The sequence below is a fragment of the Callorhinchus milii genome, unplaced genomic scaffold (assembly GCF_018977255.1).
Source record: "Callorhinchus milii isolate IMCB2004 unplaced genomic scaffold, IMCB_Cmil_1.0 Scaffold20, whole genome shotgun sequence".
Lineage (NCBI taxonomy): Eukaryota > Metazoa > Chordata > Chondrichthyes > Chimaeriformes > Callorhinchidae > Callorhinchus > Callorhinchus milii.
This window is the reverse complement of record NW_024704761.1, coordinates 7,193,170-7,209,466: the sequence shown is the minus strand read 5'-3', so window position 1 is coordinate 7,209,466 and position 16,297 is coordinate 7,193,170. Positions and strand designations below refer to the sequence as shown.

At 41.3% G+C, this 16,297-nt stretch overlaps 1 protein-coding gene across 1 annotated transcript in view; it reads left to right on the top strand.

The window, feature by feature from the left end:
- Nucleotides 1-1,698: 1,698 nt before the first annotated feature.
- The window catches only part of nploc4 (NPL4 homolog, ubiquitin recognition factor), a 34,905-nt gene continuing 20,306 nt past the window's right edge, over nt 1,699-16,297 (top strand). Inside the window, exons 1-8 of the mRNA XM_007888556.2 lie at nt 1,699-1,820; nt 7,026-7,106; nt 8,097-8,209; nt 8,863-9,051; nt 10,732-10,780; nt 13,279-13,373; nt 14,643-14,766; nt 15,239-15,418. Coding sequence (XP_007886747.1) covers nt 1,806-1,820; nt 7,026-7,106; nt 8,097-8,209; nt 8,863-9,051; nt 10,732-10,780; nt 13,279-13,373; nt 14,643-14,766; nt 15,239-15,418 — 846 coding nt within the window. The 5' untranslated portion in view covers nt 1,699-1,805. The remainder of the gene's footprint in view (nt 1,821-7,025; nt 7,107-8,096; nt 8,210-8,862; nt 9,052-10,731; nt 10,781-13,278; nt 13,374-14,642; nt 14,767-15,238; nt 15,419-16,297) is intronic.

Genomic DNA, 16,297 nt, shown 5'->3' with positions numbered 1-16,297 from the left:
CTATATTTAGTAACCCTTAACCTCCTCAGTGCTTCTGAATAATACCACTTGATTGGGTAACTGACATTTTCTAGTGTTTGATTCATTCACTGTACAGAAACAAGGATGTCAACAAAGTGAGCGATAAATGTCAAACAATTTTACTTCTCATTGTGACCTGTCCTCCGTAACTCACCCTGTGAGACTGTTCACACTTCCATTCCATTCCATCCCTTGGACCCAATGTCTTCTATCTGCATGATCTTGCCAATCTCAGGTCAAGCGACTTTTCTCTTGCTTCTTCAAATCGTCATCTTCTTTCATCAATCCTCTCCAATTTGCAGTTTCCTACCTATATTTCCTTTTATTTTATAACAACCCCTGCCACTGGCCAGATCGAATTCAAGCCTGACCATGACTATATGACTATAATTCAAGCTGACCATGCAAACTCACCAGTTCTGAGTTATGGCCAGGGCATAATTATTCATGGCATTGAAAGATAAATGGGAAGGAGATAGTAAACCTAGAACAATACTTTCAGATATGCCAATGCATCAGAACAAGAGGACACAGGTTCAAATTTGTGAATGGCAACCTCAGAACAGACACTCGGAAGTATTTCTTTACATAGAACAATCAAGCCTTCACTTGGGATATCGGGAAGGGTCGTAGAATCTATGACACTGTGTAAATTTCTAGGATTAGCATTATATTGTCATGGGCAGATGGTACGATGGGTATTCCAGGAGGGGGATGAAGAACCTGGCTCAGTTACTAGGACTCTCACCTCTGAGTCAGAAAGTTGTGAATTCAACCCACGCGTCAGGACTTTGAACTCACATATACCAGAGTGACACGTCAATAGAGTGCTCAAGGAGTGCTTCACTGTTAGAGGTTTGTGGCACATTGCCTTCAAGTTGCCTGCTGCATTCTCCTACAAATAAACAGTCACTTCACTTTACAGTAAAATCCTGTGAAGCACTTTAAGGCATCCTCTTGTGTATATATATATATATATCAAATGCAAGGATTATTATTATTATTATTATGAACATTGTTAAAAACAATTATTGTTAATATTATTAATAATATTGTGAACGTTACGATTGCGATTACCAGTAATACTATTATCAATCGGGTCGGTGTTGTTGTTGTTATTGATTGATATTGTTGTCATTGATTGATATTGTTGTCATTGATTGATATGGTTGTTATTGATTGATATTGTTGTAATTGATATTGTTGTTATTGATTGATATGGTTGTCATTGATTGATATTGTTGTCATTGATTGATATGGTTGTCATTGATTGATATTAATGTCATTGATTGATATTGTTGTTATTGATTAATATTGTTGTCATTGATTGATACTGTTGTCATTGATGGATATTGTTGTCATTGATGGATAGTGTTGTGATTGATTGACATTATTGTCATTGATTGACATTATTGTCATTGATTGACATTATTGTCATTGATTGACATTATTGTCATTGATGGATAGTGTTGTGATTGATGGATATTATTGTCATTGATGGATATTGTTGTCATTGCTCACATTAACACTGTCCAGATGGTGATTGTGGGTCACTATTATTGTTGATGTCATTGCATTGTATTATCTGACGTGTGTGTGTGTGTATGTGTGTGTGTTGAGGGGGGACTGTCCGCGCGGCGGAACTATTTACCTGACGCCGCGCGGCACCGGGACCGCTTTGTAGGTGACGCGCAGTGACAGGCGGTTGGAGGCCGAATTTGGAGCCGCGGGGAATCGCGGAGCCGCGGCCGCCGAGAGACCCCCTCACCCCCGGAGCCCCCGCCATGGCCGAGCCGATGGTGAGTCACGGCTCGAGTTCCCTGACCTTCTCTTGTACCCCCTCCTCTCTCTCTCTCTCTCTCTCTCGCGGACCCTTTGTAAAGCGCCTCCACTCCCCCCCTCCCGCCCCGAGGCCGCGGCCTAGCGGTGGAGCCCGGGCACAGGGCGATGAGGCAGCAGATTGGAGGAGGGGAAGGGAGGAGAGAGAGGGAGGGAGGGATGGAGGGAGGGAGGGAGGGAGAGAGAGAGAGGGAGAGAGGGAGCGAGAGAAGGGGAAGGAGGGAGGGAGGGAGGGTGAGTAGGAGGGGGTTTTACTGGGGCCCTGGGGGCTGAACCCGGGGCTGGAGCAGCCGGGACAACGCTGTCAGGGCCGGGGCTGGGAGAGGGAGAGTGTGTGTCTGTCAGTCTGATTGTCTGTGTGTGTGTCTGTGTGTGTGTGTCTGTGTGTGTGTGTGTCAGTGTCTGGGGTGTGTGTGTGTGTCTGTGTGTGTGCCTGTGTCTGGGTGTGTGCCTGTGTTTGGGTGTGTGTGTGCCTGTGTTTGGGTGTTTGTGTGCCTGTGTGGGTATATGTGTCTGTCTGGGTATATGTGCCTGTGTCTGGGTGTGTGTGTGCCTGTGTCTGGGTGTGTGTGTGTGCCTGTGTCTGGGGGTGTGTGTGTGCCTGTGTCTGGGGGGGTGTGTGTGCCTGTGTCTGGGGGTGTGTGTGTGCCTGTGTCTGGGTGTGTGTGTGTGCCTGTGTCTGGGTGTGTGTGTGTGCCTGTGTCTGGGTGTGTGCGTGCCTGTGCCTGGTTGTGCGCGCGCGCGCCTGTGACTGGTTGTGTGCGCGCGCGCCTGTGTCTGCTTGTGTCTGTGCGCGCCTGTGTCTGGTTGTCTCTGTGCGCGCGCGCCTGTGTCTGGTTGTGTGTGTGTGTGTGCGTGCGCGCCTGTGTCTGGCTGTGTGTGTGTGTGCGCGCGCGCCTGTGTCTGTGTGTGCGCGCGCACGCCTGTGTCTGGGTGTGTGTGCCTGTGTCTGGGTGTGTGTGCGCGCGCGCCTGTGTCTGGTTGTGTGTGTGTGTGTGCGCGCGCGCCTGTGTCTGGTTGTGTGTGTGCGTGCGCGCCTGTGTCTGGGTGTGTGTGCGCGCGCCTGTGTCTGGTTGTGTGTGTGCGTGCGCGCCTGTGTCTGGTTGTGTGTGTGTGTGCGCGCGCGCCTGTGTTTGGTTGTGTGTGTGCGTCTGGTGGTGTGCCTCTGGTGGGTGGTCTGCGCGCATGTGTGTCTCTCTGGTGGGGTGGATGTGTGTCTGTCTCTCTCTGGTTGGGGCGGGTGTGTGTAGGGGCCTTCGACCTCGAAGCCTCTCAAACTAAACAGTTGGGGAGTTTACCGAGAAGGGAAAAGAGGTGATTTGGGGCCAAGAGATATAGAGGCTTCTAACTGCAGGGGTACGAATGAGGCCATTGAGGTGTCATTCTTTCTCCCCCTCCCACACCCTCTCCCTCCCTCTCTCTCCTCTCATCCGGTGGTTTTCTCCTTTTACATGCCATTCAGTGTGAGGTTTGAGAGTCGCAGCACAGAGAGAGAGAGACAGACAGACAGAGAGAGAGAGAGAAACACACGTGTTTAAAAATTAGTTGTAAAATAAGTTGAAAGGAAATGCTATGGCTTTGTCTGTTAAACACCTGAACTGGGTCTTAATGTGTGTGTCCCACTTCCTTCCTCGGATCTGGACTGGCTCATTCAGTCCAGCAGCGCTCAGAGAATGAGGCAGCAGATTAAGACAATTGGGCCTTAAAACTAAAGTCTCAGGAGGAGGTTTGGAAAAATCAACTAGATGAGCACTCTTTCCCCAAAACAAGCGTTCATAAAATCTAACCCACCAATAGCCCTACCGCCATATAATTTGTTTTATATAATTGTAAAGTGTATGATGGGTTTATTATAACCTGTTGTCTAAAATGGTCAGGACTGGACTCTCAAACTGAGGTCAGTCGTCCAGCAACCTTTGTGACAATCTGGAAGTGGTCGGTTAAGCATTAAATTGTTAATTTCTCCACAGTTGGGAAGACCAAATTGTCATGTCTCCCTTTGTAGTGTGTCATGCTGAGTAACACTGAATATTCTCAAATGCTGATCAATGCAGAACATAGTCACTCAACTAGTATTTTTCATTCCTTTGTGTACATTCATTAATGAGTCACCTAGTCCAACATGGATCAGAATGTCTGGTTTTATGCCAGTATGAGAAAGGTGCAATCATTTAGCTTGTAACTGCTGCCAGAGTAACATTAAAGAATATTTCTACTAGCCCCACTTGACTAATTTTGACTGCGGGACAATTTTATGAATTTAACTTTTCAAATATTAATGTTCATAAAATACAAGTCACCGAGTTATTTTATTAAATGAGAGCTTCCCTGGGTGAATGCCTTCCCTGACACAAGTTCAATCCCTGATCTGTGTTGCAATACCTGATGTCAGCTTGGATAGCAGGTGGGTGATGTAATCAGTCTCCGTGTCCCCGGTACAGGGAGAGGGGGGGAGAAAAAAAACCTCACTCAGGAGCCCTGCTCCTGATCACCGTCTTGTGACCCTCTGTTGGAAAGGGAACATTTGTGGACGTATCCCAGTACGAAGACAGGATTGGACAATGCTGTTGCAACCCTTTTCCCTTTCCCTCCCACCGCCAGTTGACTACTGTGCTGACAATCGCTATTTACATTTTGAGGGATAATCATTTGGGCAAGTTGCAGTCTTCATGACAAGAAATGGAGATCGCATTTATAAAGAGGAGGCTTACGATACTGCTTGCACCAGCATTGCTTGAAAATAGAAACCAGATCGTCGAGAAAGCGGCTGGTGTCTTTAATTCATTAAATTTGTAAAGAATAAAAAGGTACCTAACAGCTGTTCTTGAAATCTATACTGCTTTGTGCTGGAAGGAGTGAGGCAACAGATGGAAGAGAGACTCAGAAAATGGTACTCATAGTTCTACTCAATGTTGCGTGTATATTTTACCACAATCCTATTGAATAGGCAGTAATCTTGTGCGGCTCTCATTAACACTGAAATGGAGCTAGAATAACGATGATCGATTTAGTTATGTATTGCAGGGAAGAAGAAATAGAATGAGCTAGTGTAAGTGAGACATTGGGAAAAACTAAACCAGCAAATGATTAGAAATTGTAGTAGCTTCAAAATAATGAAGAAAAACAAATCACAAATGAACAGCCTCTAAGAGCTGAAGATCTGTTGCATGTTTGGTGGTGTGTTTTGGAGAGCGGTGTAAATAAATGAAGGTAAATAAATGAAAAAGAAACAAATAAATTACAAAATACAAATTGAAAGCAGAAGGAACATTCAACAGCGCGTTTGAAAGACATCACTGTCTCTGGAGTTTTTTGAGCATAAGATGGAGTGGAATTAGCATCAACAAACATAAACAAAACGCAAAATACTGCAGATGCTGGAAATCTAAAACAAAAGCAGAAGTCGCTGGGAACATTCGGCAGGTCAGGCAGCATCTATGAAGAAAGAAAAGTGAGTCAATATTTCGGGTCCACAAGCCTCTGTCAGAACTCAGACGAAAGGCTGGTTCTGAAGAAGGGTCGTGGACCCGAAACATATTAAACATGTTAAACATCTTTAACACCATTGTTTGTGGACAAGAAGAGTGCTTATAGAAGTTAAGTTGGACACCTTGGATAGAGTAAGTCACAGAAAAATCATTTCTCAGCTAGACTTTTTAAAAAAAACAGATAGTTTAGTGAGAACCATAGAGTGCTTGATGCTTTATTTTTTCACCCACAAAATAAACATTCAATTCATTTTACAATATATTCTGTGAAGCGCTTTGAGACGTCTCGAAGACATGATAAGGCGCTATATCAAAAGCAAATTGTCACCAATACTTTGATGGTGTCGTCGTCTGATGTTGAAAGCAGCCTCTGATCCCCAGTGAATGCTGCATTGCAAAGGAAATGGCCTTAGATGGACTGGAGATTTGCTGTAGGGTGGGTTTGGAGGGTAAACCTGTAATCTAATCCAACCAAAAGTACCATGTTTCAATCGAGCTGGAAGTGATGTATGGAAGCAAACAATACCAAATGATTGTTTTGTTACTGGATGCATTGACTCCTGGAATTAGTTAATTGTTTGGTTGCAGTAATTCTCCAATAAATGTATAATTTCCCATTTAACTTAACAAGCAGGATATCTCCATTTCTTCCCTCTCCTTCTCCGAACTTGGTAATGTCCATATTCTGAAATGGTCTATCCTAATAACATCTTGATGGAACTTGTCAAAAAACACGTGATGCTTGGCACAGTGTAACTGGGAAGTGGGTGAGATAGACTCCACAGTTATCCAGTCAAGATTGGCACATTTACACTTATTGAAGGCAAAATATGAATCAGTTGAGCCTTGAATTTGAACTGGACAGTCTAGCGCCTTCGCTGTCGGGCCCATGTATTCACAAATTGGCTTTTAGAAAATACACTACAGGTAGTAATTGATGATGTGAGATGAGCAATGGTTCTTGCTAGACGTGTGTTTCTTTAAGCTTGGATTGTCCCTATGTCATGAGCAGTTTATTTTTTCAGAATGTCCTGCTGCCTGTTGAGTACTCTCCTTCCAAAATTGCAATCCTTTCAATTTCTGCAACTGATCTGAATTTGCCTGTCCCTCAAATAAAGTAGTCAGATAGCTCCTGTACATTAACAGTGCCTGAGTTTGGGATTTAAATAACAGCCATGAGTTATATATGATCCTGAAATTTGCATAGAGAATCTAATAGTACTGTGTGCTCGTTGAACCGTGATATTTTTTATCACGGGCTGAAGACGGGAATTATGATGTTTACTTTCACATTTACAGAGATAAATGCATTCGAATTGCACTTTGATTCGCTCCTCTTTCTGCCTGGGGTTCTCTATTTACTCCATATATAGCATTAAGAACTTTTTAGTGAGCTTGCCTTAGGGTTGGGTGTACAGCAGCAAAATTATAATGAATCTTTTTAAGACGGACTGAAGTTGTTACATTAGAATCGTGTATCTGGGTTAGAAGAAAAGAAGAAAGGAGAATGGGGGGGTGGGGGAGGGCGAATAAACCAGCAAAGCTTGAATGCTGATACTAATGTTGATAAATTCACATACTCAGCTGATCTACAATTGATCGCGTACAATCACATTCGTATTCAAGGTGCGTTGATGAACTTAACTTTAAATTACAAGTCTTTACACTTTTTCTTAGATTGTTCGTGTCCAGTCGCCGGATGGTGTAAAGCGAATTAGTGTGGGGAAACGAGAAACAGGAGCTCAGTTTTTGAAGAAGGTAATAAGTTATTTTCTTTGAAGGAAAGTTTATTTCTCGCTGTTAAATATTTTAATTCTGATACCATATTTTAATTGTGACATTATATTGTATTTGCTGCCCAAGTTTACACACACTTGTCTATATGAACTAGTTGCCATTTCTACAGTTCATCAGAAATGTAAAAAATAATAGCAGGCACTAGGGTCAAATTTAATATAAAGGAATTCATAATTAACATTTTGAGAAATATGGGGAATCATGACATTAAACCTGTAAATAAAATAGTGCTTTTTGAAATCATAGCCTGAAGTGTTTCTCCCAAGCCTAATTATTTTATCTCTTATTAGTTGTACAAAATCAGTATGTTTATTCAAGAGGCATGTCCTAGGTTCAATCTATGACCAATGCTAAATTAGCTTAACTCTGTTGGTTCAGCACTATGTGTGCAGGAAGTGGCCTCAATGGCTCAAGATTAAGAGAGGTGCAGTGGCCAGGGTTGTTGCTCCTGAGTGCTATCCAGGGCTACTTGCTTGAGGTGAAAGTGTGTGCTAAGCAAAAAAAAACACAGGTTTGGAGTCAGATGAACCCAAAGCTGCTGCAAGACAAATAAGAAAGTGAATTGTCATTTTCGGATAAGCTTGTGGCCTTGTTCAAATGCTCTACTTCTACAGGCTAAAAAGTATTCACCAAATTGTTATTTTAGAATAGAGCCATTTAGAAATAATTTTATGCTACCCCTTGAAAATTCTCTAGTTTAGTCAGAATGCAAATGGTAGTATTTTCACTAGCAGAGTCTTTCACTCAGGTTAACATGTCTTATAAGGGCATCAACTATGATGCTGGTAATTTATCTTGATACGTAAATTAGAAATGAGTGGTCTGCAGGTAATCATTGAGGGACAGAATGTAGATAACCAATTAAATCAAAATGTGTAGAAAGTGTTTAGGGTTTAAGTTTTAAGATTTCAGAATCCTATTGTAATTGATGTCCTTTTCTTCTCTTTCCAGATTGCAATGGAGTTTGGTTTGTCTAACAATGAATTTTCTGTGTACCTTAACAGAAATAAAACTGGAGAGATCTGTGCAGCATCGAACAAACCCCTCTCTTTATTTAGGATAAAGTACGTGCTGGTATTCTAACAAATTAGTTTTAAGCAGTGAAGAACGTTCGACAGAACTGATTTTCTTTGTGAAAGAAATTGATTGAACAAGAATTGGCTTCAAAGGAGTCACCTGGTAGTGCGAATTATCCAACTTATGATAATGTCGCTTTGTTCCAGTTGACTCCCATGTTCAGTTGTCACAATTTGCCAAATAAAATGAATGGGCTAAGACAGCTTATTAAATAGTCAAACGGGTTTATCGATTTTAGTCAGCGAATCCGACAAAATACCAACCACCTTGAAATCCTCAAGTTTCAGTAGATTGTTTTCATCATGTGAAGTGCACGCCTGACAAGTCAGGTACTCTGTTCAATAAATTGCAGGTAAGATGTGTGGATGTGTACTTTACATCATGCAGAGGTTTCCTGGCGTAACTTGCATGCTGTGCCGTTTCTATTAACTACTTGTAGAATCCGGTAGCTCCAGAAAAGGATACAAGCTTTTCTTCAAGTTGAAAATCACCAGCTTGAAATGATTTGTCTTCCATCTTTCAGGAGTTGAGCTGTTCACTTTGTCCTCTGAATCGCTCTTTAAATGTAGTGTTCAGTAATTTATTTGATAAGTCTGTAGCGAAGCCCAATAATGTGTTTCTGACCTTTTGTCCCCCTTAGACATGGAGACATGCTGTTCCTCTTTCTAGCGGGTGCTCCTAGCACTTCCACTCAGTACATGCAGACTTCGTGTGTGGGAGGAGCCGTTCTTGGGAGCGCACCTACAGCTTCAGCCTTTGTAGAGGACGAGATTGACCAGATTCTAAATAAACAAGATGGAAAAATTTACAGAAACAGGGACGCACAACTGTAAGAGTTTCTGAATGTATAAAGCTCTGGCTACGTTGTCAGGTTCCAACTCTGTCAGAGTTCACATTCACAGGCTTCACTTTATACCTTTTGTTCCGTGGAAGTATTGCTCTGTTTTGACTGTGTCCTCTTTCTTCAACTCCCATCTCCTTGTTCTACACGTTTATGTTAAGAGGGAAGGAAGGGGAGGGAATTGAATACTTCTAGCCTAGCTCTCTAGCAATGTTCCGAAACTGTTTGCTACAGGTGTTAGCCTGGCCATGAGTCTCTTTATCCAGTTTGGTGCTAGCAGCGGGTAGAGGGCATTCTATAACAGATTTCCCCTCCAGTAGAGTAAAATACCAACTACATTGCATATTTAAATCAGATGAAATAGTGAGACGGGAGTTTCTCCTGGTATCTTGGCCCATCCTGTAGCTCAGAGGTTAGAGCACTTGCTTTGCAAGCGAGAGACCTGGGTTCGATTCCTGGCAGTGTGAAACCTTGGCCAAGTTTCCTTACTCCACACGCCTGATAATAATCCCTCAAGAAAACAAAACAATAATAAATTGGTCACTTCAAACCACGACTGTTTGTGGGCACTGCTGTGCGCAATTGGCTGCCGCATTTTGCCCTCAAATATACAGTCAATTCACTTTACAGTCTGTGTGAAGTGCTTTGAAGTGAAAAGCGCTATATCAAATACAAGGATTATTATTATTTAATAAAATTGGTCACTCTATGGCTGTTTGTGGGACATTGCTGTGCACAAACTGGCTGCTGTGTTTCACCCACAAAATAAACAGTCAATCCACTTTACAATATATTCTGTGAAGTGATTTGAGACACCATAAGGTGCTACATGAAATATAAGCATCATTATTGTGTAATATACCACCGGGTTCTCTTGTGGTTGGTTGAGATAAAATGCTTTAAAATGTGACCTGAGATGAAACAATTTGATGTCAGGCTTTGACTGGGATTTAGTTTTGTGATTGATAGCCTGCATTTTCAGGAAAATTACTTTTTCCAGTCATTACTGAATGATCTTAACAACATAAAATTTACTGGAAGCTTACAAGGAAAGAAAAGCAACGATCATTAAAGCGCTTTTGTACATGTGTCATCCCCCCATATTGTACACTTGAGACGTTTAAATGTTTAATCATGTTTGCTTTGTGATTTTTTGATGATTTTCCCCGAGTCTGTGGGATTTTTAGTAGTTACCATCTTGTTCCATTAATAGAAATGACTATTTAACTGAAATTCTTGAGGGCTCAGACGTGACAGATTTCCACACTGTGGGACTCAAATTATAGAGCACCATGTCTTGGCAAGACCAAGATTGTGTTGATTTCCGTTTCTTGAGTCTAGCTGGTTAGGCAGCTTGTGTTTTATCAGCTGCAACTGAAATGATGCTTTAGGGGAACCCTCCAAAAAAGCCGAATGTTCAGGAAACATCTTTATCGAATCTCTGTGTAAACATCACAGGTGCTCAGTACCGTATAGTGTGGTTTTTTTACATTAAGGCGTTTCCTGCAGTAAATCAGATTTTAATAGGTTTTATTCTTTAGTTCATATTCTTCAGATCTGTTGGAGAGAAATTTAAAACATCACTTTTCCGTCTTAACTTTTCTTAAATGTTGCTGAAGAGTTATGTGTTTCCTATTCGTTCATTTTTCCTGTTTGTATTTTTGGTAGATGCCGGCATGGTCCAAAGGGTAAATGTGTTCATTGTGTACCATTGGAGGTAAGGAATTCCCAGCAGTTATCTTACTGTTACATCCCTAACCCTCGCATATTTACAGATTCTGCATAGTTGGTGGAGACGTATATATGTAAACCACTTTTGTCATGAATTATAGTTTTAAGCGGTTGTTTCTGGCTGAATGTTCGCCAATTCGCCATCTCAAAGTGTTAGGAACAAAGAAAATAAATAGAAGACTATTTGACCAAACTCACTGCTACTTACTTAATAGTTTTCACCGTATTCCTTAATATTTCTTTGCTGGAAATGTATCCTTGTCTCTGAATTTATTTGTACCGCTGACTTTAAATGCCTTTCTTTCCTGGCAATTCATCCCACGAGGTCTAAAATGCAGTCCGGAAGAGTTCTATTATATGCAGTCCACTATACTCCTATTGGAGTCAAACATGTTTCTTATCCATAACAATATAACTTCCAGTGTATTCTGTCTGCTAATGCATTTTTGTACCTTGTTTGCCTTTTTCACTGTAGCTGTACAATGAACTGATTGATTATTTTAATGCTTTTTCCACAAATCAATTCCTTACATTGCATTTCCAGGAAAGCTACATGCACTTCATTGCTATCACCTCAGAACAAATATCGATCCCCTTCGGTGCTATTGTATTAGTCTTCTGGTAGTCTGTAATGATGATAGAATTTAGTGATCAATTGAATTTGATGTATAATACAATCCTGGATACCTTATCTGTTAATGAGCTCTGATGTGATAAACGTACTGTGAAGGGTTTTGTTCCGATACTTAAACAAGATTCCATTATGGTACTTATCTATACCAATCTAAAATAGATGTTTCCTTTTAGCTCATTCAACAAAATTTAGAAGAAAGGTGTTCTCGTCAGACCTTTTAATGACCCAGGAAGAGATGTAGCATTGCTTCTATTAGTAGAGCAATCTAGCTAAATAAACCCGAGTTATATTGCCTACTTCTCGCCTCACCTAATTTGGAATCACTACAATACGTGCACAAACCTGTCTACTGAGGCTGTAACACATCGAAATGCATTGAAATGCACATGATGTTTCTGCCCATTTCCAAATTGTGCCATGTCGATATAGGACCATTTCTCATCAGCTTCAGAAATTATTTCTACAAATAAGGCGATGGATGGGCTGTGAAGTGGAGAAAACTTTTTAACATTTGCTGGTTTTCAGTCATTTCTGAATAAAGTGAAAAATGCATTTCTTTGTGACCGATCTTACGTTATTCCTGCTAAAAACATTGAACAACACTACAGGCAAACAGTAATTGAATTCAGATGAAGCCTATAATTAGAATATATGTTTGAATTGGAGCCAGTTGCATTGCATGTTTCTTTGTTGTTTGACTTTGAACGTGGCTTGTGGCATGCGATCAGGAATATTGACTCTATTCTTTTTAAATATGCAAATCTCGGTCAGGAACTCTTATTGCAAATTAGCCCAGTTTCCTGTGCAGCAGAATTTCACTCCCTAATTAATTCACCTGGGAACATGATTTCTAATTTTGAACTCATGAAAAGCAAGCAATTTGCTTCCTTTGAGAATGATGACTGTTTTATTCCTTTTCCCTGCTATCTTAATAACTTTGCTGTCCATTGCAGCTTCTTTCTCCGTGCCTCCTAACTAAATCTCCATCGACGCAGGAGGCATAGTTTGGATTGTTATTACAATTTTGTTCTTGCAGTTGAGATTTTTATGACAATTTAGTTTTTTAAAAAAAACTGAGGTCTTAGTCACCAATTGTGTCTTAAAAGAATACTAACCAACCCTTTCCATTCCAATTTAGTCACAGTCTACATTTAACAGTAATGCCTCACATTTATTAGTTCTAAATTCTTAAAGGTAAGAGCACATAATGGAAAGTAGTTGTTACTGAAACTCAACCAAAGTACCACTAGATTTATAACAAAGAATGGACTGGATATGTGATGAGTTTCAGCCAGCTAATATTTTGACAAATCTGCTTTACATATTATTTAAAATGAGTACAGCAACAATTGCTTGCACTTATACAGTGCCTTTTCCCTTCTGAAATGCCTCAAAAGCACTTTATAGAGACAGTGTGGGAGTTTGAGTAGGGTGAGAGTGGAAGTTGGGGATATATGAGGGAGAAGACAAAAGTTGCATTCAGAGAAAAGTTTTTGAAAGTGGTGAGTGAGGAGCATAGCAGAGAAATTTAGGAAAAGTGTTAGAGAGCTGGGGGACAGGTGGCTGAAAGATTTCCCACCGGCGTTGGGCAGGGCTGAAAGATTTCCCACCGGTGTTTTTGCAGAGCACAAAGAATGGTGGGAAAGAGAGGGTGTGGAGGCTTTTCAAGGGTACCTTTTAAATCTTTGTTTCTTTCCCTCCCAAATAATGTTCCCTGTTAAGTACACCCATTATAAGTGAGAAAGTGCGTTCATTGAATGAAAATGTTGGTAAAATCAAACCAGTTTTTTTTGTTGTTACCACTTGTAACTTGCATACTATCTTATTGGAGTATATTTTGATTTCCTTAGCCTTTTGATGAAGATTACCTTAATCACTTGGATCCACCTGTCAAACATCTATCATTTCACGCATATATCCGGAAGTTGACTGGTGGTGCTGATAAGTAAGTAGTTTTCAGAGCATCGAAACTCAATTTAGAAAGTGCAGACACTGCCTTAGTGAATAGATCACAACACCTTCTTTTCAAATGTTATGCAATTTTTTAATCCAAGCCCAACCAGATTGAGCTGTTATTAAACAATCAAATAGTGTTGGTGCTGAAAACCTTCAGAATATTGGGGGCGATATCCATTTGTTTCAAAACAATATTGCCCCCCAAAAAATCCATAAATCGTTTTCAAAACTTTCATGTTACATTTGGTTCACTTTTGATGATCAGACTCCAAAAAGTAGGTTCTGGTCCTTACAACCTTGCATTGTTTTTATGTTTTTTCAATCCCTACCCACAATAGTAGGCATTAAAAGGGTCATGTTATAGTATTTGAGTCCAGTAGCTCAGTTGTTAGAGCACTCGCTTTGCAAGCGAGAGACCTGGGCTCGATTCCTAGCAGGGTGAAACCTTGGGCAAGTTTCCTTACTCCACACGCCTAATAATAATCCCTCAAAAAAAAACAATAATAAATTGGTCATTTCAATCCACGACTGTTTGTGGGACACTGCTGTTCACAATTGGCTGCCACATTTTGCCCACAAATATGCAGTCAATTCATTTTACAGTCTATTCTGCAAAGCGCTTTAAGACGTCTAGAAGATGTGAAAAGCGCTATATCAAATGCAAGGATTATTATTATTTGTGCACTTTCTATCGTATTATCTTCCACTGTAGCAAATTCATCTTAGTCTTGTACAGTCCCCTACTTTCATTGATATTTAGAATTCAGTCCAAATTATCTTGCCAAGATTAGAACTGAATCATTTCTCTTTAAGGAGTTTTGAAACATTCTGCAAACAATATATCCCAAAATAATTTTCAACTCCTTATATTGCCTGTTTTGCAGCGCCCTCACCAGAGGCTATGCTTGAAATCAATCAGTAAAACTTGTCCTTGACAGACTGGATGCTGGTTATGAAGGCTGTGTTTTGTTTCCAAACGGACAATTCTCAGGACTTTACAAAGTGACCTAGCTGTGCCATTGACACGATTGAGTAAATCTTATGACGAGTTTTCTGAAGTGATGTTGGATATTCTAAATTGTCAGAGTGATTCTTGGTGGCTTGTGGAGCGGACTTTGTGTTAACAAGTTAATGCACAGTGTAACACAAGCTTGCTAATTATTCTGCTTCAATTGGTATTGTCAAATTTCTGACTGGTTCATTGGATTTATCCTTTGTTGAGAATATGTTAAAAACAACTTGATTGATGTGCTTACAGAGGAAAGTTTGTTGCTTTGGAGAACATCAGCTGCAAAATCAAATCGGGATGTGAAGGGCACCCTCCGTGGCCTGATGGGATATGCACAAAGTGCCAGCCAAGTGCTATCACACTCAACAGGCAGGCAAGTACTAGTTCCGTAATCAAAACTGTATCCACTCGATCTTGCTTTGCATTTTTGAGAGTCGGGATGTGGAGGGGACGGGGGCTTGTCTGAAAACTCACCTCGGCACTGGATGAATGATTGAGCTATCAGGTAAGGGGTACTTTTTAAACTGGACATTTTTACTTCAACATTGGATGTCTGTGTGCAATTTTGTAATTTTTGACTCCTTATTGTCATGATTGTTTCTATCAGCACTATATGTGAGAGGATTATTTTGAGTATGATATCACTCCCGTGTATAAATGTAATAAATGTAGACAACCGAGTTGAAGATCCTAACTGGCTAAATTGTGTACAACATTGTTAATCTCATCCTGAGGGAGAGCACCAGCCCTGAATATCACCACATGGTTAGAAGGTGTGAGAGTATCTGATCAGAAAATACAGTCATTTCACTGAGTTCCAATATGTAGCCTCATCTTTTATACAGAAATACAGGCACGTGGATAATATTATGTTTGAGAACCATACAATAGCAGATCGATTCCTCAACTTTTGGCGACAGACTGGGAACCAGAGAATTGGATTTCTTTATGGTCGCTACACTGAACACAAGGACATTCCTTTAGGTATTCGGGCAGAGGTTGCTGCCATTTATGAACCTCCACAGGTCAGTGCTCTCTCCTTTTACTGTTTTGATACTCATTCTTTTTATGTTTGGGATCTAGGAACCATTTGAGTTTCCAATAACAATTACTTGCATTTATATAGCGCCTTTCACGCAGGGTAGCATCCGGGAGTGCTTCACAGTGCCAGAGTCGCATCGAGCCAAGGGGTGAGGTGGGGGGGATGTGACTGTAACCAAGAAAGATCTTTAGGCACGAATTGAAGATAGCGAGGGGGCAAGGCAGAGGGATTGAGGAAGAGTAGTGTTTCGGGGCGTAGTGGCGGAATGCAAGGCCTTCACTAATTTTAAATGGTCAGTAATATTTCACGTCCACACATTCGGAGGATAGAATTCAAAATCCTCGTCCTCACTTTGAAGGCCCTTCATGGCCTTGCTCCCTCCTGCCTTTCTGACCTGCTAACCCCCTATCAACCTGTCCATTTCCTTCATTCAGCAGGTTCCGGCCTGCTCCATGTCTCCTGCCCTACCATTGGCAGCCAGGCTTTCAGTCTCTCTGCCCCCACCGTTTGAAACTCCATCCCACAATCCCTTCCCCTCGCTCCCTTCCTTGCCTCCTTCAAGACTCAAGACCCTCCTTTTCGACCGAGCCTTCAGCTGCCGTCCTACCTCCCTGCCCTCCCTCATCCCAACCCCGCTCGCCCCCCCACGCTCGGGTCCTGATCCCGGACTGTTCAGCGCCTTGGGACATCCTCACGATTTGGAAAGCACTATACAAATGTAATTTTGTTGTGTGCGAGAAATGCAACTAGTCTAATTCAAGAATAGCATTGTGTTTTTCCTAGAGGGTGAGAAGTAAACAAGTGTGGTATAGGGACTGTGGGCCAAAAAGGATGCAGAAAGAGTTAAACAGCATGAATGCTT